General features: G+C 34.9%; 2 protein-coding genes across 2 annotated transcripts; one reads left to right on the top strand and one right to left on the bottom strand.

Annotated features, from left to right (window-relative positions):
* Positions 1-427: 427 nt before the first annotated feature.
* LOC125852361 (probable histone-arginine methyltransferase 1.3) lies at positions 428-10,899 on the bottom strand. Its single transcript, XM_049532103.1, has 15 exons — positions 10,533-10,899; positions 9,906-9,968; positions 9,263-9,365; positions 7,885-8,028; positions 7,266-7,369; positions 7,039-7,137; positions 6,778-6,847; positions 5,261-5,357; positions 4,402-4,456; positions 2,968-3,051; positions 2,623-2,700; positions 2,166-2,269; positions 1,910-2,082; positions 1,689-1,813; positions 428-763 (listed from the first exon to the last, which is right to left on the bottom strand). Exons 1-15 carry the CDS (start codon positions 10,725-10,727, stop codon positions 674-676), a joined length of 1,584 nt encoding a protein of 527 aa, XP_049388060.1. The 5' UTR covers positions 10,728-10,899; the 3' UTR covers positions 428-673.
* Positions 10,900-13,117: 2,218 nt separating this feature from the next.
* LOC125852364 (nudix hydrolase 2-like) lies at positions 13,118-20,366 on the top strand. Its single transcript, XM_049532105.1, has 10 exons — positions 13,118-13,414; positions 14,020-14,249; positions 16,022-16,087; positions 16,175-16,312; positions 17,034-17,111; positions 17,228-17,278; positions 17,398-17,432; positions 18,797-18,905; positions 19,900-20,105; positions 20,154-20,366. The coding sequence occupies exons 1-10, from the start codon at positions 13,297-13,299 to the stop codon at positions 20,161-20,163; spliced, it is 1,041 nt and encodes a 346-aa protein (XP_049388062.1). The 5' UTR covers positions 13,118-13,296; the 3' UTR covers positions 20,164-20,366.
* The last annotated feature ends 1,930 nt before the right edge of the window (positions 20,367-22,296 follow it).

Here is a 22,296-nt window from a genome sequence, read left to right as displayed (position 1 = left end):
ATGTGCTTTGTCCAAGACTATCCATGGGTATTAATTTTGTGTTCAACTTTTATATACAAATAGTAAAAACTATTTGTACATCATCGGGTCACCTAAATATTATTGTTAGATGTCTAGATGTAACCTTCATTTACACCGTTATAAAGCAAAGCCAACAAGCACTCGAGACTTCACACTAACATCTTCTCATATAAATTATTAAGTTCGGGGTCTCTGTTACAGTTTTTATTTTTCCCATGGGCTATTATGTCATGTTCCTTAGTTCAAAGTATATAATTAGACAATTTCCTTAGCATTTGGAGATTGTGTAAAGGGAAATAAACATAAGTTTTATAATTTTGTACACGGGAAAAGATGACATGAAACTCATCTAACCTGTAGATCCGGCAAAGAGGGGTCATTGGATCCTTGCACAGATGAAATAGCCATCTATATCAAGCTGGATACAAAAGCATCCTACATGGTCAGGTAGAAAGTGCTAACGAAAGATAACAAATCGTACATGAAACTAGGAAGATAATTGCACATGAGCAACGATTTACAAGCAATCAAAACTCTGGGGGGGTCAGAACTTGGCAGCATTAAAATGTTGGATTCTTTAGCTTAGCCAAGCACTCTAGTAATACAAAGAGGGGATTATCGAGATGCACACCCCATGACTTGGATATCACCATCAAAGTGAATGTAGCTCAGCGCCATGATTTGGAGAAGGTTGTTGCACCGGGACTGAGCCATCTTCAACCCAAGATTGTGTTAGTACGTCCTGTCCAGGATAGAAAAGGCAACTTTAACTCTTTACTCCACACTAAAAGTTGGAAATGTATATCTATAAATTGCTAATAGCTTTTCCAGTGAGTGCTACTCAAAGTATCTAAGTATATAGGCAAACCAACGGATAACAGGCCAGCGGGAGGATCTTCAAAGCCAACCGACTAAAGTTAAGTGTAAACATACTCAATCTCATTTCTCAAGTAGCTCAATTACCAGAAATTTCAAGCCCAACACTATCACTTACATTCAAGGAGTGGTTAGCTACTTAAAGAGTCTTTGTTGTGCCTCAAAAAATAGTACTAATTTAAAATCCTTGAGAAACTTGCAGCTTAAAACCATACAAGTTAGACAAGTGATGTAGATCAAAGTGACACTACTTCAAGGAGGCCTTTCACAAGGAGTCAAGCTAAGGATCTTCAAGCATTGCAAGCTTTATGGATGAAGATGGAACCTTTGGAAGGCACCAACATGGAAGACTTGAAGATATTTAATATATTAAGTGCCCTACCATTTTAATTACCTTGTAATTTTAATGAAGGGCAATTGAGTCTTTCTTCACTATTTTAGTTTTAGTATAAATAGTAGATATTAGGGTTTCATAAGTAGTTTTGGACATGTTATGCCTCTTGTGAGAGTTTGGAAGCCCTTTGTTGAACTTCAACATTTTGTCCTAGAATTTGCAAGTAAGATTATTACTTTCTTGAGGATTCTAATAGATTAGGTGCTTTTATTTCCCAATTAAGTGGTGTTTTTGGTTAGTATCACCATTACATCTCTTAGTTGTTTGAATTTAATTGTGTCTATCTCTTTTATCTAGCTTTTTTTATTTCTATTTTATTTTTATCTTCTTGTTTCACATCAACAAGGGAGAGAAGGAAACCATTGTTTAACCACTATGATGGAAAAGGCAGCAATACCTGCGTTTGTAATAGCTGATTCGGTTCTTGTGCCGATGAATATGCTTGTGGTTGGGACATCCGGTAATATGGCTCCTTCAGATCAAGTTTTCCAGAGGACGTTTGGAGCATATCTCCAACAGTAGCTATTCAAATTGATCAATGATATGTTAGATTTTATGGGACAAAGGGATCAACAAGATATGATTCAAATACTACAAACGACAATCATAAAAAACTACCTGACAATGTTAGGTAAATGGTATAACTTTGTGCCTTATGGGCAACCAGGCGAAAGTGGCCAGTTATCTCCTGTCCTGGCATGACATAAAGTGGCTGTGACAATACACACCGAAGCTGATACCAGTGAGTTGTAGGTGCACCAGGAGCAGTGGTAAGCCACCTCGGTACAGTGCTGCAGAAAGAAATGATGCAATTTACTGAAAAGTAGCAACAACAAATCCCAACAAGAATGATGCAAGAAATACAAATGTTTACCTTCCATTGAATAGTACATCAAACCAGCAAGCAAGCCCATGAATTCTAGTGCTAACAGAACATGCAAATTTCAATGGGATCTCAATTTCATATAGATCTTCTTCCTGTAATATATATGTGGAAAAAGATTATTTTACCCAGCATTATGTTTCAAAAATTTCTGGCTAGCATATATGAGTAATTCCACCAGCTATTTTCCCCCTATCAACCACCCACTCCACAAAGTAGGAACTTTGTTCATTTTAAGTGTCATGAAAAGCACATATATAGAGTTAATTATTCTCAAAAGTAGGAGGAGCTACTTTAGGCCTATGGGCTTCCATTACCTTTGCATCTCTGCTGATTATGCTTTGAATCTGTAGGATTCCCTTTAATTGCCAAGAAAAACATACATAGAATACAGAATGTCTCTCTCAACTCTATTTTACAACCTACAGAATGAATTTTCTAGTAATACCTTTATTGAAGTGAAGTTAATCACATGAGATATTGCAGGAGCTACCAATAACCTTGGATCAAAAGCATCAACAACTGGCTGCAAAGTATATGAACATCCAAAAAAAGTGAGTGAATCTAAGGCTAACTAGTCTTGTAAAAGTTATGGAAACCATTCGCACAAATTGAGGAAACTAAATAAAGGACATCATGGTGGGGGAAGGGAGTAGGTTCAGCACATACAGTTATGATTTTGACAATGAAATTCAACTTGGATGCTGAATTCAACTTTGTTTTAAAAGCTTATAATTCAAAGTGAATAAATCAGAGGCCAAGTCATTTAATTCCTAATATGTACAAGATTGACCTGAGAAAAGTATCCTTCATATGCAGATCTTTGCAAGGGTGTCAAATCAACCCCAAAATAGCTCTGTTGCTGCCAAAAAATAGCCTGTATAACAGTAAAAGTCAAATTAAACTCTTTTTCACTATGAAATTGAGAAGGATCATAACTATAAGAAACCATCTCCATAAATAAGCATGTACATGAGAAATGCAGAATCCATACACACAATTTATGTCTAGAAGGCTTGCATGGAGACTTTAAGCAAGTGGAAAAGGACCAATGATGCAAGCCAAGTTGCATCAAGGCCTTTCCATGCAGCAAAGGACAAGTTACTTGCATGGAAAGGTCTATTTTTACTTGGACAAATGGAAATATGAAACTGTGGCATCTATGCACACCTTTGGCTAAGTGGAAAATCGGTTAGTTACGTAGCTAACATGCAATCATTCCTGTAAAAAGGCCATTATCATTTCATCACTACACGCCACAAATTTGCCTAAATCATTATGTATCTAGCTCAATGATGACTCTATCTTCATGATCCCTCTCTAGCTTATCATTCACCTCTACAATCATTATCCTATAATAAGCAACTACATCTTAGTCCTACACAAGTTGGGTCGGCTCTATGAATCCTCACTTTCTCATTTAAGCTCAACTCATATTATCAATAAAATAAAAAATAAAAAATAAGTTTGATATATATATATATAATAGTAATAATATTAGACGTACACCCATAAGTCTAAAACTTATTCCCAACTAGTAGATATCACCCATATGGATCATTTTCTTCCATTATGTCCTATCTTTAGCTAAGTCTACAAAAAAAAATTGTAGGCCTTTCAAGACAACTTTCTTCCATGTAATTTTAGGTCTATCCCTTTCTCTTTCAACACCTTCATTCACCATAGTTTCACACTTGCAGACAGGTGCATCTGTAAGTCGACACAGGACATAACCAAACCATCTCAAGAGACTTCCACTCATTTTATCCTCAACGCGTGCTAATTGCACCTTCTGGCGAATATAGCCTTTTTTAATCTTATCTAATCTTGTATGACCGCACATCCAACTTAGCATCTGCATCTCTGCAACAGATCATAATCCTATATACACTGTTAATTGTTCATTTTCTTTTTACTTTATTGGACTTGTTGGTTTGTTATTTGAAATTAAATGTTGTTGTTCCACCAGAGAAACTTTCACATTGCTGAAATATTTTCTTAGAACAATGCCAGGCACAACTATGCAACAAGTGAAAAGTGGCTTTGTATTTGGAATATAGCACCTATGCATTAAGCCTTTAGCAAAGAGGCAACATTCTTGGTGAATGAAACTCCTCTCATATAGCACCCACCATCGTACTCCATAGGGGAAGAGCCCCAGTTTAAGAAGAAAATGTTATAGAGATAAGCCCAGAGAGCAAGAAAACAGTGATATGATCAAATGTACCTTATTTGCAATTTCCATATACAAATATTCATCACTGAATGGTGCCATGTGTATTCTACAAAATAAAAGAACCATAAGCTGAAATTTGGAAAATTAAATCATATAATAAACCACAAAGTAAAAAAAAATGAAAATATTACATACTAATTTATGTATCAAAAAGTCAAGAGGCTTGAAGGAAAGTGGAAGAAAGAGAGGCCTGATAGAAGTGGAAGAAAAATGTTTTTTTAAAAAAGAAGTTCGAAACACAAGTAAAAGCAATTGAAAATGAAAGGAAAAGGTTTTTCTTTTTGGAGATTGGGTTGGGAAGTGGCAGCTTGGGTAACTGAATCATATGACGATAAAGCATAAACAAAAACCAATTAGAAATAGTGGATAGATATAGCAAGGCTGAAAAAAGGTAGGAATAAACAACCAAACATGAGGCTGGGGGGGGGNGGGGGGGGGGGGGGGGGGGGGGATTGCTTGGAGGGAGAAGCGGGCAGCAGCTTTGGAACATATTTATGGATACCAGACTGAGAATTAAGCTTGAAGGCTCATCTCATGTAAAAAGGAGAATGAAATAGACAACTTAAGCTTCCACAATTCGCGATTCAATCTTAGTCATATCATTGTACTCCGACCTCCTAAATGATTCACGGAAGGTACAAGCTGATAGCTTGTGGCGGAAAGAAAATAATCTATGATACAAGGATCTTTTGAAAATAATGTGTCAAACTACTGGTGGGAGAAAAGTAAAGCACAGAATCCGGGAAGAAAAACTAAAAGAACCAAAGAACCTCATAAGCAAACTACTAGCTTCATGAATGAATTGACAAGGGCTCCTCAAAGTCAACTGCTGACAAGAAAGAAAAACTACCTTCCCACTGCAGGAAACATTTTTCCATTTGGAACTAGAAACCGATCTCTTGCAATCACATAAGACTCCAGCATTCTTTCATTAACTAACAAAGTACCTGCAATGTAAAATCAATGTATCACACACCCAGCAGGTTCGAACCTGTTCCATTTGGATATTCTAATTACTGGATTATGGTTGTGTCGTTTGGGTTCTGAGATAACATTTCGCTATATTTTTAAAGATTCATACCTTGAACTCTGTTCAGGAAAATATAAAAGGAATTCCTTTTTTATAACAAAAAATTATAAAAAGGAAACTTCATAACACTCTAATACAAACAAAGCAAAAGGGTCCATGTATCAGAGATTGTTTCCAGCAGGTTAAGCCTGTTTCATTTGGATAATTTAACCACTGGATTGTTGTTAGCTTGGTTCTGGGATGACACGCTGCACCATATTTTTTGAAGATAAATATCTTTAACTGTTTTCATGAAAATATGAAAACGAATGTTTTTTATGAAAAATATTGAAGGGAAATAACACTCATAATACAAGCAAAGCAAAGATGTCCATGCATCAGAGATTGTTGCCAACAGATATGTGACAGTCCTTCCTTTTTTTTGGGGGGTGGGGGTGGGGGGGATGTTGGGCTAATATGTGACAACAATTTAATATGAAATGAATAAAGCATCCTCTCCTCAAGTCATATATTGAAAAATGAAATTTTCAAAACCAAAATCATGTTGCTCAGATTATTAAAACAATTAATGATTGGCAAAGTTAGCACTATTCTACATGAAAAAAGAGTTACTCATTTATAAAGGGAAAACTGCAGAAATCTATTGTTTCAGTTATCAAAGTCTCTTGCATGGATCTGCAGATGCATAAATACTACAAAAGACATCCTTCCGTGGTCATGTTATATGCAGCTGCTTTTGTCGCATGAAACTTTGAGCAAAATTTTGTTTCTCAACAGAAAAAAAAAAGACTAGCATATGTAAAAACAACAGAAATACAGTCAGAAACAGCGGGATATGTTAGAAGAACCCCATAAGAAAATAATGAACTATGACAATTCAAATACAAATTTAGCTGCAGCTCAGAATGCAGTAGAAGCGTTGTTTTCAACATGCAAATTACCCAACTTAACATATCTCCGTGGTTTATTCATTCATCTTCTTGAGAGTATTGAGGAATTGTTTATTGCACATAGGCACAACTGAACTTACTCCTTATCTTTCTTTTTTCCCTCAAGATTGCATAAGCAGTTATCCAAGAAGATATTGTTGTCATGTTTTAGTATATTCTCCAGGTTTAGTAGTAGAGGCAGTTGAAACATGTAATACCTACAAATTCCTTAAATCATTTCGCCAAATAATCAATCAATATTTAATACATTGCCACACTGAAGTTCGCAAAAGAACTTTAGCTGTCAACCAGGGGAATAACTACAATTTTTAACAAAACTTGAAGCATTGTCAAACCTGCATTGCACTACACATAAGTTTCAGAACCAATCGAAATATATAAGCTTACCCATTGGCTCAGAGATTAAGATATCGGCTTTCACAGGTAACTCTACTTCTTCAACCTTTCCTTTGATTACCTAAACATTCATAGAACAGAGAAAACCAAAACATAGTGAGCAACCTTAGCCACCAAGATACCGAAGGAGTATATTTAGCACTTAAGAACTTTTTTGAAAGACACCAGAATGAGGGAATGTATACTTACTGTAATTCTCTCATACTTAAGAACTTTTTTGAAAGACACCAGAATGAGGGAATGTATACTTACTGTAATTCTCTCATTCAACGATGGATTTCCTGCAATAAGCTTTTTAGCATATTCGGCCATTTCAGATGCCTCTATGGCATAAACATGTTTTGCACCAGCCTGAGAGGGTTTTTGTTGAAGAGGAGGAGATGGAAGGAAAATATACAGTGTACAAATATCAGCGGAAGCGGCTAAGCTATGGTTCATATTATTCAATGAAACCTCATGGCATTGATAAAAAAGATAACCTGAGCTGCAAATAATGACAAAATACCACTACCAGCTCCAACATCAACCACTACACGACCAAGAAAATCAGCACGGTTCTCAATTACAGCAGCATAATAAGTTCCTGAAAGTTCCATATTTACCATGTCAGCCTTAATATAATTGGATTTAGAATGCTCTAATTCTCCTTAAGAAATGCAAAAGGACAACAGTTCAAAACATTCTAGGACAAAGGAGTTTGCAAACCTCTCATGACACTAGATGAGCCTTGTTGAGAAATAAGTATGCATTTGAATAATATTTGAGTTGAACTTATAAGAAGAATGTTAGTAGATAAGGTTGGAAAATTTTTGCGAGGTTTGAAGTTGGTGCTTCGATATGAAGCAAACTTGGAAATATGTTTGTCTAAGTTGAAGATTTGATAAAATACACCATCAGGCAAGTATTTTGATATTTCCCTTGAATATCAAATAATATTTCACTTGAAATCCAAAGCTTCATGACCAAGTTACAACTTGCAAATAATTATTTCAGTACTTGAAATATTGAGAAAATTATTTCTTGGAGAAACATGCTTTAGATTTTCCTAGGTCCTGATACAAGTCAAACCACGGGAAAGACCAAAGTTCAGAACATTACCTGTCCTTACAAAATCCTGCAGCATATTTTGTTGATGCAATAGTTGTCCATAGTAGTGAAAATACATTTTAGCAGAAGATGCCTCTATTTTTTCATCGAATTTACTTGTTGAAGTTGATACTGCTCCATTTGGCAGAGGAGACCCTGAAAGAAAGAATACTTGAATGAGTTATAGTTATTATTATTCTCTTTTTACAAGTTACAATTATTTGTGTCAACATCATTGCTAGTGTTGCTAATGGACTGAATCATGACTTCAATATCTTATGATTGATTGCGCCGTATTTAACTTCACAGAGTAGTTGAAACTTCCAGACAAAGACTCTTTTTACAAGTTACAATTATTTTTGTCAGCATCATTGCTAGTGTTGCGCCATATTTAACTTCACAGAGTAGTTGAAACTTCCAGAAAAAGAGAGAAGGAACAAGATCCTCCTAGATGCAGCAATTTAGAACTTCACTCACGCATCAATATGGACCACTAACATACTACATTCTAAGTTTTTGACAAGAAATGATTGCTTTCTTCTTTCTTCCATTTTGTCAATTAGTAAGCAGTACAGTTTTGTATTTCCCGAAACTAAGAAAGAAAAGACATTACTTATACAAGTAAGACATTCCTGAACTTCACATTGACTTTCTATTAAGCAAAATAGAACCCACAATTTAACTTTTTTCCAAGTAAAACTTACAACTCAAACTTAAGTCAAAGAGTAGGACAAAATAAAAGAAAATGATACCCAAATACAAGACAACAATCAATAATGTGGACTACCAATACTAAGATCATGTGCATAATGGACCTGATGATATTGCTAACAACTTATAAGGCATATAATAATTAATACCTTATAACATATCAGAAGAGTGACTAATGGTCTATCAAATTCATTCACTATACTTAAATTCTCAATAAAATCTTAATTCTCCGGACAAGTGGTGCTTCGTATAATGTCAAAGAAATTTCAAAGTTACAACAACTCGAGGGAATGGAATTCCTTTTAAAACGACACCTCAATAGTATATTGGTTGGACATTCACAATTTAGTATCCACAGTCAAAGCTTATCTCACAGGAAATAAGAAATGCATAGTAAAAGCTCATCAATAGAAATTGATAAGGCAACACAGAAAATCTCCTCCTACAAAACATCCTCTCACTATCCGTAAGGTGCTCAATGTTTATCCTTTTCCACATTACCAAGAATCAAAACTGCATCAAGTATAAGATAGTGCTTTACTCAACCAAAAAAGGAGTCATCACTGACATCTCAATCAGAATTCAAGAACTATTGAAGCAAATAAGGAGAGAATTTGATTGTACTCCACAAGATGGACCAATTAACTTTTAGAGTGATATCATATACGTCAAAACAGACCTTGAACAACCATTTCTGTCTTCCATTGCTCAAATGCACAATGGAAGGCCCTACTTTCCTCCTCGTTTTTAAATTGAATGGAGATTCCCCTGGAATAGCCTGTCTGGTTCAAAAGACCAAAGTCAATGCCATTGGACATTAATATGACAGCAACAAACTTCACAACATTAACTCCAATGAAGTATAAATAAGATGCACCTTCAACTTTCCCCGTAACAGGATAAGGTAAAGTTATAACAGTAAAATGGACGCATACACATACATACTGACTCGTTTCAATATTAAGATGGACATAAATGTGCACTATTACATGTTTTCAGCCATACACAGTGTTGCTTAAAGGAGCATTGAAACTGGTAAACGTTTAGTAGATAATTAACCAAAACTACTACAATCAATGCTGGCTAATTTTTGTGCCAATATAAACAAGAAATTGGTCCCTGATTTGACTTATTCTTTCTTTCATATGAATGTAAATACGTATGTAGCATTCAACACAGAAAATTTTGTCATCTCTGAAGATGGTATAACATCTCTAGAAATCGTCCTCATGCAAACAGGAATTTAAAGCATTTCAACTATAAACAGCTTAAAGACAACTAGTTTGTCCAAGCATCAACTATTTTATGCTATCAACAGGTACCTCCTTATTGTCTTCAAAAACTTCAGATATGCACAGAGATTCTGCAGATCCTAGCCTGAATAACTGGAAATACAAAAGCAGAAGCAAAATTAAGATAATGTCCCTATCAAGCGCATGTAACAAACAAGTTCCGAAGGAAAATCAGTAAAAATATCATCTCTTCTGTCCTATCCTCCATTCATGTAAACAACTGTCATTCTAGTTTGCTGCTAGAAACACGAGACAACATGCTAGCCCACAAATTACCGCACTCTCACATTTAACTAAACAGATATAGCTCGAGTGTCTCCCAACACACAAAGAACTACTGTATCCGCTAGAGTATAAGTGTGAATTAAGCATGATTATAAATAACGAACACTCTCACCGTCTCACATGTAACTAAACAGATATAATATGGAATTCCTCGCATGCAGAGTAACTACTGCATCCATTTCGAGTACAAGTATAGACTAAGCTTCAACTATTTATAGTACAGTACGTCAACCTATTTAACAAAATTCACCTCTGATCAGTAACAAAATGCATAAAATTAACATGAAAACCAAAATACTACTAAATTAATAACAATCGAATTTCAATTTGCTCATGCAAATCGTATTAGCTTATGTAAATTCAAATACATGCCTGCGAAGCTCGAAGAACGATCACAATGTCGGCACCGGATTGAGACTCCTGTCCAAATCGGAGCTCCGGAGCTCCAGAACCCGAACCAAACCGAGCAAAAACCGGTTCCGATTTAGAAAACCAAGTAGATGAAGAAGATGAAACCTCCGAAATCGATAAAACCACAAATTCGTTTTCCTTCACAGTAACCTCCATTAACGCTGATTTTTTTCCTTTTTTTGCTTCAATTTCTGAAACGAAACCTTCGGATATTCTCTCTTCTCAGTGAAATCAATCAAATTATGATCTGTTCTTCATGGAGAAATGAATTAGGGTTTTCAGTAAAGAGTGTGTAGAAGGTCTTGAGTGTGAAGTGAGAGTGTTGAATGTGCCGCTTCATGAGACGGAAAGGTATATATAAAGGTTCTGTGGGCATGAATTTGATGATTCGGTGTGGACGGTGACAGGGGAATAACGTACAACTGTGATCCTTGAAGAACCATTTGAGACGTTTGATTTGACCTCTAGTGGGACCAATGGCGGAGTCGGGATAAAATTTGACATATAAATATTGTTCTATGTATAAATGGTATAATTTTCCACAGTCCGCCCCTAGTGGGACCCTTTGTACTGCTTTATGTCCCAAGTTTATGTGTTATATTTTAGATTTTTATATTTAAATTNAAGTAAAATGTTACCAAAAAAAGGAAAGAGGTCATTCTTTTTAAAACTGACTAAAAAGGAAAGGAGGTCATTCTTTGTGAAACGGAGGGAGTATAATTTTCCACGGTCCGCCCCTAGTGGGACCCATTGTACTGCTCTATGTCCCAAATTTATGTGTTATATTTTAAATTTTTATATTTAAATTAAAAATAATTATAATATTTTTAAATATTTTAATTTATTAATTATTGTAATTCGTAGTTCTTTTACATAATTTCTTAAAATATGTAACTTTATTTCAAAATTTAAACATTTCATATCTAAATTAAATTATTTGGCTCTCAAAATTTGAATTGTGTCATATAAATTAGGATCTATTTAAATTATTGTTATGTAATGTTTTATAATGTATGATGTCATATATTATTTTGATGAATATAATATTTAGAAAGATAAATTCTAACATTTTTACATAACATTTCACGCCAGCAATTTTAAGAATAAACCTATAGAAACAATAAGATAAGTGATAAAATAGAAATGTTAAACAGTAAGTAAAAATAAAATGGAGAGAGAAATAAGGTAACAACACATTACACCAAAAGTCTAACTTTAGACTTTTTGTTGTTACCTAACGATAGATTTAGCGATTGAAGCAACAATGTATTCAAATAGGTTTTCAAGCACATTTACTTTTTATACATTACAAAACTGATATTAGGTAGATGAATTGTGCAAAGATGCACTAGATACATTATAATTACACAAGATACATGTGGGCCTTCTTGGAATCAATTTGTAACTATATATGGATACATTATATTTAATATCAGATACATGTATTTATACACAAATATAATAAATAGTTAATATTATCTGTAGAAATTAGTATGGAATACATAATGAAATTGATTTTAGAAATACAGATACACAAAATTGATACTAGTTTGTAAAACTCATATACATTCTAAAATATAAAAAAAATAAGAAGAGAGACAAGCAAAAGAATAGAAAAACAAACGAAAGAGTCAGTATTTTTTGTATACATACAAATCACACTTGAATATAATATATAGACAAATTACACCTAATTTGACAAGTATTTATCTGAGATATGAAATCCGTCAAATACATTACATTTAGCTAACATAAAGTAATATGAATGATAATTGGGACAAGACACAAGTACCTCCAGACTATGGCCGAACTTCCAGAGACACATTTTAACTAAACTAATGTACTATTACCCTTCGAACCCATTTTTTCGTAATTTTGTATACTTTTTTGGCTTATGTGGCATTCAAACATCTCCCACGCGGCTTAATACGTGGAGTTACAGAGTGTGTCACGTAAGTCAAACGAGTTCGAGGAGATAATAAGACTTTAGTTTAGTTAAGATATATCTCTGAGATTTCGATCATAATCTAGAGTAACCTAAATTAGCAGAAACAAACAGAAGAAGAAAAAATGTGCTTCACTTTCACTTGACATTTAGGGGTCGTTTGGTTTGAATTCAAGTTATGATGGGATTAATTATGATAGAATAAATTATGATGAGATTAGTTATGATGTGATAGATTATGATGGGATTATTTTTTAATGAGTGTTTGGTTTGTTGTATTCAAAATAACAAATTTTAAGGACAATTTATTTGTTTACGAAAATGCTCTTCATAAATGTAAAAAGTGATGTAACAAATGGATTGAAAGAGACATTTTTGTCATTTACTTATTTTATCCCGGGATAAGTTATTCCGAGATTACTATACCACCCAAGGGGAGGGATAACTTATCTCAATATTAATTATTAATCCCGAGATAAGTTATCCCAAACTTACCAACCAAACAACAAATTAAGTGGTACTATAATTTAATCCGAAGACTATTTGGTACTAAAGAGTTTTGGTACACAACTACCATTCCAATTTCCACCATTTCTTATTAGATTATGTCTTGACTCCCTCTTCCAATCTCAGCCTTTCTCTCTCCCTGTCTCCACGTTTACGCATTTTTTACTGAATTGGAGATCCATCCTCATTCTTCCATTATTATTCATTTTTAATTACTAAAGTATAATTTATATGTATATTTTTTTTCCCAATAGTAATCTGTATAAACTTTAGATGATAATCAAATTTATATGTCGCACTCCTTTTCTTTCACCAAGAACTTCATTTTTTAGCTCAAAACGTCACTTCTTGTCTTGCCGTCCAGTGAAACTCAGTTTCTGCCAAAATCAAGGTGACCCCTTTTTCTATTTTTCTATTTTTAGTATACCATTTTGTGAAAGTTTCAATCTTGCTTAAGTTTAATCAATTATTGTCATTATTTTAGGCAAATTGTCCAAGATTAGGTCAGCTTTTTCCATGTGTAACGATTTTTTTTGTGAATATTTTAGGTAAATTGTCAAGGTTAGTAGATAGTTGAGATTGATTAGGCTTGGTGGGAGTCTATTAGCATCGTATTAGTCGTATACATGTAGTTTCTTGCTTTTGGATATAAGTTATCATCTGTTGTTATTGTGTTTCACTTACCACATTATTTGGTTGTTGTTACTGTTCTTATTGGTGAATGCTATGTACTTTACTGATTTCCTTATTAATTGACATGTTTCTGTACTGTCGTTTTTTTTTTCCGTAACTCTTTTTGATTTGTTGCACTTGAGTCGAGCGTCTTTTGGAAACAACTTTTTTACATACATGAGTTAGATGTAGGGGTGGAATTACACTGGGTATGTTGTTGTCGTCATCAAATATTTAGCTATATTTTAGTTTCTTTGATTGACCCTTTTGTGATTTTAACTTTGTGAACAAGTCTAACCATTTTTTTTTTGTGAATATTTGAAGGCAAATTGACCAAGATTAGGTGTGGAATTAATCTAAATACAAGGTCATCAATGAGTTGCTCTGCAACTCCGGCAATGGCAAAGGAGAAAGAAATGGTACAAGTGGATAGAATATTAGCTGCAAAAGAGGATGACTATGGTGGGGTGACGGTTGAAATGACTAATGAGCCATTGGACCCTTCTGTCTTTGCGTCTTTGCTTAGAGCTTCACTTTCTCATTGGAGACAACAGGTAGTACAAATATACTCCCTTCATTCACTTTATTTGTTTGGTTTTGACTTGACACGGAGTTTAAGAGAGTAAAGAAGACTTTTGAATATTGTGATCTTAAGCTAAATATATGTAAAATGTACCGAAATGCCTTTTAATCTTGTGGACTTAAACATGTCATGTGGAAAGTTAAAATTAAAGAGTTCTTTTTGAAACGAACTTAAAAAGGAAAGTAAGATAAACAAATTAAAACGGAGAGAGTATTTTGTTTTTGGGTCACTGTTCAGATTCTACTTTTCAAATGTCACTGAAGTATTTAATCATAAAGTTAGTCATGTAAGATTCCCCTTGGTAGTGAATTTGAGGAAAGATATATTCTTCTTTTTTTTGGGATCCAAAATAAAGGTGGCGAATAAGTTGAGAAAGGAAGATTCCTTTTCTTTTTTTTTTCCTTCTTCTTAATCATTCCCTAAGTCTTAGTGGATAGAGTTATCTAAAACTATATGGGACATAGCAAGTATCCAATGGAATAATTGAGTTGTGTAGAAGGTGGCCCGGGTTACCACCATTGTAAAAATAGAAAGAACTTTTTTCTGTGTGTCAGACTTCGTCGTAAGTGTTGCAGGTTTTTGAATGGTGTCTCCTCACCCATAGTTAACAATAAAGTTGGCGAAAGGTGCTTTTATCTTAACCTAGCAGTACTGCACCTAAGGGTGGGGAAAATCCTTGGAGACCACCGTTCAAATCCAACAGACTTATTTCTATCTGTCTAAGTTTTGGTAAGCAGAATTTCTTGATACATGTCTTGATGCGAGATACCAGGTACTCGATAGAATAGTCGAGTGTGCGAAAGTTGTTCGGACACAACAATTATGAAAGAATCATATAAAACTGTTGATGAGTTATTTTTCTTTTTTTCCCTTAATGGGTGGGTGGGGCTGAGGGACTGCTCTTGAGTTGCCACATCTTTTGCTAAATCTAAATCTGGTAGGTTTGTTCTCTATGACTGCAAAAAGAAAAGAAAAAAAATGTTCCTTTCATGCACATCTTCATTTGTTTTGCTCCTTAACATCTAACCCTTTTGTTCTTGCTCCTGGACATCTTAAATCACAAATTTAGGATTGTTATACAGTTTAACTGTGGTTGAAATGTAATTGCATAAAAGTTTAAGATGTACCCATTTATTTTGTGGGAGGGGGGTTGGGGTACATTTGAGTGCTCGAGATGCTAGCAATACTTCATGTTTGTCTAGAGTAAAAATAGAAGCGAAAGAAGAGGACTCTTTGTGTGTTGTCATGAGGCTATTAATTCAACATCACCTGAGCTGATGTTATACCTTATGTGCTAGTCTATTGTGCATGCGGTGACTTCGTCCTTGAAAAAATGTTGTGGAACATTTAGTATACAATCTGCTGAACACCAGCTCATTCACAACTATACAAGTAGGAACTGGTGTTTGAACGATGTTGTGTCATTTCACACTGCCAAATTCAGGGCTTCAAAATTAGTGGTTGGTTGGGGGTGGGGGGTGGGGCACTCGAATCTATTAGAGAATAGAGATACCTGTCTTTGAAAAGGCTGATTGAGAGGAATCCTACGTCTACCTGAACTTTCCCAACTTTCACCTTGTTGGTGAGAGTTCGATTCCCCATCTTGTTATCTCCTTCCCCTACCCCTTTTTTCAAAAAGAAAAATAGGCCGATTGTATTGCCATGATTAATTGGGCGTCTAAATTTCTGTAGCAAGATTTTGATTCATATTTCATCCTTGATAATAAGTGGACATATTTACAGGGTAAAAAAGGTGTTTGGATCAAATTGCCTATTGAACTTGTAATGCTTGTTGAACCTGCTGTCAAGGTAAGTTTGTTTCTTTTTTATGGTGGTTAAATTATATTGGCTTGAATTGATGTCAATTTCTGATACAATTATCCTATTGTTTTGCAGGAAGGATTTATTTACCACCACGCAGAACCAAAATACTTGATGCTTGTGAGTTGGCTGCCTGAAACTGCGAACACTATTCCAGCAAATGCTACACATAGAGTGGGTATTGGTGCTTTCGTCGTGAATGAAAGGAATGAGGTATATTTTGGTGTTACTCCTTGTATTTTCGTCTTACATCCAAATAACTGAAGTACTAATAGAAGGGACAATAGCGCCAAAGACAAAAACAGAAGATACAAAGATTGAAGAAGACAGTCAAAGAAGGCAAAAATTGTAGATAGCGACCGAGAAAGTGTGTATAACTGTGTAAGGAGAGAATGCCTGAGATATGTTAAAACTTGTATATGTCAAGGCTATACTCATGGCTTGTTACTGAAACTAATGGTACCTTATCTAGTGAAATAGAAGTATATATAACATTACTGGCGTAATTTCCTTGTACAATTGGTTTATTGAACTTATTGACCTTGTCAAGAAGGTGAATTCAGTTTGGAGTGTATGATGATATATTTTTCTATATATAGCACGTTACGTTTTCATACCTCAACCCTCTCTTGCTTGAATATTTTCTTTAAATATCATTTAGTATGTCAGACCACCTTACCCCACCTCCTGTCTGTTGGACACTTGCACACTTTCTTTCTTCTTTTTCTTTTTTCGGGAGAAGGGTTTTGCTTTCTCCATGTACATCATTCAGATAGTTTCCAGCTTACGTGCATTTCTATACTTATATACATCTATCTGGCTATGTATGTATCACAACACATGTTGTTTTTTCTAAAAGAAACTTAAATTAAGGTATCATAGTGCATGTTAGTTATTGGAGTACTTGTAGTGATAATTTTCTTTAAAATCTTAGGTGCTAGTTGTCCAAGAAAAGAGTGGACGATTCCGTGGAACCGGTGTGTGGAAGTTTCCTACCGGAGTTGTTGATGAGGTATGTGTAAATGAAAACTTCTATGCCATATAAAAAAGTCTTAAGTAAAATAGCGGAAATCTAAAGCAAATGAGCTGCAAGAATATTTGCTATTATGTTGAATTTTTCATCCACAGGGTGAAGATATATCTGATGCCGCTGTCAGAGAAGTGAAAGAAGAGACAGGGGTGAGAGACAATTCAGTTGTTAATATTTTTTACAGTTGAAAAAACTAGTTATTCCAAATATTAGTTTGATTCGGGATATATAGTAATAACAGGCACTTACTTGGTATCCATTGATACAGGTTAATGCGAAGTTTGTAGAATTACTGGCATTCAGGTTCTCTTTCACTGCCTTAAATGTACTGCATTTTTTATAATATGTACATATATAGTGGTGTTCTGGTGTCTATGCTTGTTCCCTTTTGATTTGAATGCCAACAACATAGTCATTGAGAGTATCACGATGTTACTTGTAAAGAAATGGATCTTGGACCTAACTCAACCCCAAAAGCTAGCTTGTGAGGGGAGGATTGCCCTAGACCATTGGGTTCTCATCCCACAAATAGGGATGGCAATGGGGCGGGTTGAAGTGGGTTTCTTAAAAACTAATGTGGGGCGGGGCGGTTGTGGGTCTAGGCGGTTTTATGAGGGTTCAAACTTAATTTTAACTTTTTACATGTTATATGAGTTATAGAACATTATTTATTAAGATAATTTCTTTAAAGTTACTAAAATACTCAAGATAGTAAATGAAAATGGTTCAATAAAAACTATTACGGTTTCTTACATGCTTCCCAATTGACCTTTAAAAAATAAAATTTCAAGTTATTATCTATTAAATCAATACAACTTAATAAGAATATGAATTTATTTATGAATTTCATTTTTAGCATCAAACTTAAATGTAAAAGGAAAATATTCAAAAATTATGCAAGGCGGGTTTATCATTTATGCGGGGTGGGGTGGGTTGAAAATGAAAAAAATTGTTATGTGGGGCGGGTTAAAATTTTTGCGGGTTAAGCTCAACCTGCCCCGCCCCATTACCATCTCTACCACAAACGATGTGGAACTCCAGCATTCCCCCAATAGGACTAGACATTTGGAGCGCGAATTGGAAACAATGAATTAGGATGAGCCCGACTCTCTCACCATGTAAAGAAATGGATCTTGAGCTATCTTTTAGGCTTAACTCAACCCCAAAAGCTAGTTCATGAGGTGAGGATTTCCCCAAACCATATAAAGAGCCCTCTCACTCCTTTGATCCTCCATGTGAGACTCTTCGTGCCTTTTCACAATTTGCTTCTTATCTCGATAAAGCTACTCAGAATCACTCCCCCCCCCCCAATCACGCCCAGAGCTAGACAACTGGTGTGTGGACAATTTAATATGTGGGTCCAACACTGGATATGAAAATTGGGATGGGTTGTGCTCTGATACCATGTAAAGAAATGGATCTTCGGCCCTTTACCAAAAATAAGAAATGGATCTTGGGCCTAACTTAACCCCAAAAACCCTAGCTTATGAGGGAGGATTCCCCAAGACCATATAAGGATTCCATGTTCTCATCCCACATATTATTAAAAGCTACAAACTCTTTTTTTTTTACGTAACAATATGAAACCTTATGTTGTCCTTACATGGTTGGTCTGTTCATCCTTACTGCATTTCATGTGTATGAACAATGACTTTATTGAATTGCAGGCAAAGTCACAGGTCATTCTTTGACAAATCAGATCTATTTTTCGTCTGCATGTTGCAACCTCTTTCCCATGATATCCAGATGCAAGAGAGAGAAATAGAGGCAGCCCAGGTACATGCTGTTTAAAATAATATTCTGATCTAGGACTTTCTATGTCAATGCTATTAAATAATTATGGCATAATACTTAAATGGACACTCAAATTTGACCTCAGCTAGCAAGCAAACACTCCAATTTTCAAAGGGCACATCTAGACACCTCAACTTGGATTCGATTGTCAACTAAACACTGCAATTCATCTCCATTGTGTCTTGTGGAGACCTGATGTTGATGCCGCACATTAATTTTATAGGTGTCTAGATGATCATTTTGTAAGTTGGAGTGTTCAATTGACAAAATGGAGATGAGTTGAGGTGTCTAGATGTGCATACTCGCAGTTGGAACGTTGACTTGCTAGTTGAGGCCAAGTTTGAGTGTCGATTTATGTATTATGCCAATATATAATGCTCTTAGACTTCACCATTTCAGCAATTCCCCTTTTCCCCTTCTCAGTCCATTAGAAGTTCCAGGAACTTGAACAAAACAACATTTTTCCCTCCGAGCAGATCTTGCAGTTTCTGTAGAATTTTTTTAGCTGAAATCATGTGGTTTTGCTGTTGGACAAAGTAATCAAGTAGAAACAATTGACATGAGCTTTATTGAAGGTGAATGAAGGAAGTTAACTTGGATCAATATAACTTACTCTTAGAAACGTATGTGCAAACTTTACCTATTAAACCCTTAAGAAAAATGGCCAATCAAGTGGGTGAAAATCATAGGGGGCTGGGATTCCAAGTTCGATTTCTTCTCATTTGCCTAAGTCCTAGTGGGTAGAGTTACCTGGTGCCTATAGTGGTGGTAGATAGTAGGTACGGATGAAATAGTTGAAGTGTGTGCAAATTGACATGGATACCATCATTATAAAACTTTTTTTTTTTTCAAAAAGAAATTTATGTGCAAACTTGTGTATAAGCAAAGTTCATATGCGTCAAATAAGCTGTTCAGAGCTGCACGCCCCAAGCTCGTGTTTTTTCGTTAATACTTTTTGTTTGTCCTCTACTTGCAGTGGATGCCATTTGAACACTATGCAGCTCAGCCATTTGTCCAAGGACATGATCTTCTCAGATACATCTCTGACATATGCTCGGCGAAGATGGAGGGTAGGTATACGGGCTTCTCACCAGTTCCTACAGTAACCGGTTTTTCTGCAAAGAAAACCTACTTGTACATGAACGGCAATGTCAGAACAACTGGTCAGCAACGACCCCTAATGTGAAAAATATTGATTCTTCCCTCTCCCAAAAGTTGAAAAAGGTAGAAATATGGATAGAAAGTTCGAGTCACTGTGACTTCAATGAAGTTTATAAAGGTGCAATTCTTTTTTGGAATAAACATTAGATCAAAAGTGTTTTGTGATGGAAAATTGGCTTTCAGGTTTACATTTTTGTATGTGATACGTGATGCTTCAAGTGTACACCAAGAATTATTTGTGTATTCAAGTTTCTTTGATTGACCTTTGTAACTATCTTCTACTTATCAATTATTTGTTGTATGTACTCTTGGCTCATGACAAGCATACCTATTTGAAGAATGAGCCTGCGGCTCATAGGCCACTTGGTTAAGTAACCTATCAGAGCCGTAGTGAAAGCGAGTCTTCATAGGGCAATTGTCACCTTAAAAGTGAGCCTTCTAAGGAATGTCAAGTTGTTTGATTACGAATCCTTTGTTCATGAATGGGATGTGCGATGGGATCCCTTCCTCAATGAGGATTGCTAAAATCTTCTTTTTAAATGAAAAAGATGACGTTCAAATGAGGAAAGACTTACGGTGTATACATAGACATTCAGAGACAAGCAAGGGTGTAGTAATCGATGAAATGCTTCAAGTCTAGATATACAATTCCGATACGAGGATGGACGTAATAAACGTTGAAATGCTTTGGGGCTAATATATAAGTCTAGATATATAAAATGAACAAGTAGTAAGTAAAATCAAATATAATCAAAGAAAAACCACTAATAGCAGTAATAAAAGTGGTTACCTTGTACTATCATTTTTTAGGAAACCTCTTTTGTCTCATCAACAAATTGATTGATAGAATAGACACAAACAAGAAACGCTTATTAGACTTAGTACGCCTAAGGGCCCAATTTGATTTTGTAATCCTCAAGATGGCCACCATAACATGTTTTCAGTTTTTTTTATTCGGTAGCTGATATTTATATTAGGGCTAATTAAATCTGCATTCGCACATTGTGGGTTCCATTTCTGGAGATGTTGCTCCAACAATTTTTTCATTACCAAAGACTCAAACTTGAGATTTTTGATTAAAGATGGAAAAAACTCGTATCATCTCACCACAATCCAGACATGTTCGCCATAATAATACTCCCCCGTTCATTTTTATTTGTCACTTTGAACATATCAAGAAAGATAATAAAAAAAATAATCTTATTTTACCTTCAACATCAATTACTTATTCGCGAATCATTTTTCAAGACCTAAATTCATATATCAATTAATATAAATATTGTGATAACTATTCATATTAATTATTGTTTGTTGACGAGCACGTAAAGTTCCAAGTAAATAAGTAAAAGTGAACGGAGGGAATGTGGTGGACAGATATTTGGTCATTGTGGCTCTCATTGGACAACGACTTTGCATTAACTTGTCCACAAGTACTCAAATGTTGAAAAGGATGTGCAACAACCCTTTGAGCATCAAAGATCCAAGGTGGAAAAGTTTTGTTGGATCCATTTTATATACTAAATTATGTTAATTTAATATGATAAAGTGATGATTTGAAGTAAATTACGTAATAATTATTAGTTTATTACGGCTAAGTGATAAATATTAGGTAAAGGGATTAAACACATTCACTTATTACTTAGCAATCTACTCCCCTCTTAAGTTATACATGATGTACACTTAATCACTAATACATGATGCATCAAGGGTAAATCAAAATTGAAGTCACCAACGAAGGTTGTGGTAGAGTAGTAAGTATTCTTTTATTCTTAATTAGATGTTTTGATTTTGAGTTCCCCTAGGTATCGAGTCACCTTTGTTGGGAGACGCTTTATCCTTAACTTGGGAGGAGTGAATCTCGACTTATTCGGGCTCCAATACGAGTATCAGACACTGAACGAATTGATTAAAATACACCTCAATTAGTATTTGATGGTGCGTGGTATACACTCTCTTTCTTAATTTAAAAATGGTGTCAAACGACACTCCACACGGATAGTTAAAGAAATGAATTGGATTTTTTTTTAAAAAAAGACCATGGTTAAAAAGAATCAGGTGCTTGTGTTTCTTTGAAAATTAATTATCAAAACATGCCCCGAAATTAATGAGTAATCTGCTATGTGGAAAAATTATTTTGGGCAAATTAAGTTACCATGCGTATTTTGATAACTGTTATTCAAAAACTTAGTCTTTTCAACTTCGAATTATGTTT

The sequence above is a fragment of the Solanum stenotomum genome, unplaced genomic scaffold, assembly GCF_019186545.1.
Source record: "Solanum stenotomum isolate F172 unplaced genomic scaffold, ASM1918654v1 scaffold34168, whole genome shotgun sequence".
Classification (NCBI taxonomy): Eukaryota; Viridiplantae; Streptophyta; class Magnoliopsida; order Solanales; family Solanaceae; genus Solanum; species Solanum stenotomum.
This window is presented reverse-complemented; position numbering and strand designations above follow the sequence as displayed.

What these genes read in the sequence shown, in the direction of transcription:
- LOC125852361 (XM_049532103.1), bottom strand. Translation starts at nt 10,727, where the DNA reads ATGGAGGTTACTGTGAAGGAAAACGAATTTGTGGTTTTATCGATTTCG. An exon ending in TCGTTCTTCGAGCTTCGCAG is followed by an intron (nt 9,969 to 10,532) that starts GCATGTATTTGA and finishes TTGTATTTCCAG; the next exon opens with TTATTCAGGCTAGGATCTGC. An exon ending in CTTAATCTCTGAGCCAATGG is followed by an intron (nt 5,358 to 6,777) that starts GTAAGCTTATAT and finishes TTTACATTGCAG; the next exon opens with GTACTTTGTTAGTTAATGAA.
- LOC125852364 (XM_049532105.1), top strand. Translation starts at nt 13,297, where the DNA reads ATGATAATCAAATTTATATGTCGCACTCCTTTTCTTTCACCAAGAACT. An exon ending in CAGTTTCTGCCAAAATCAAG is followed by an intron (nt 13,415 to 14,019) that starts GTGACCCCTTTT and finishes GAATATTTGAAG; the next exon opens with GCAAATTGACCAAGATTAGG. An exon ending in CTACCGGAGTTGTTGATGAG is followed by an intron (nt 17,112 to 17,227) that starts GTATGTGTAAAT and finishes TTTCATCCACAG; the next exon opens with GGTGAAGATATATCTGATGC.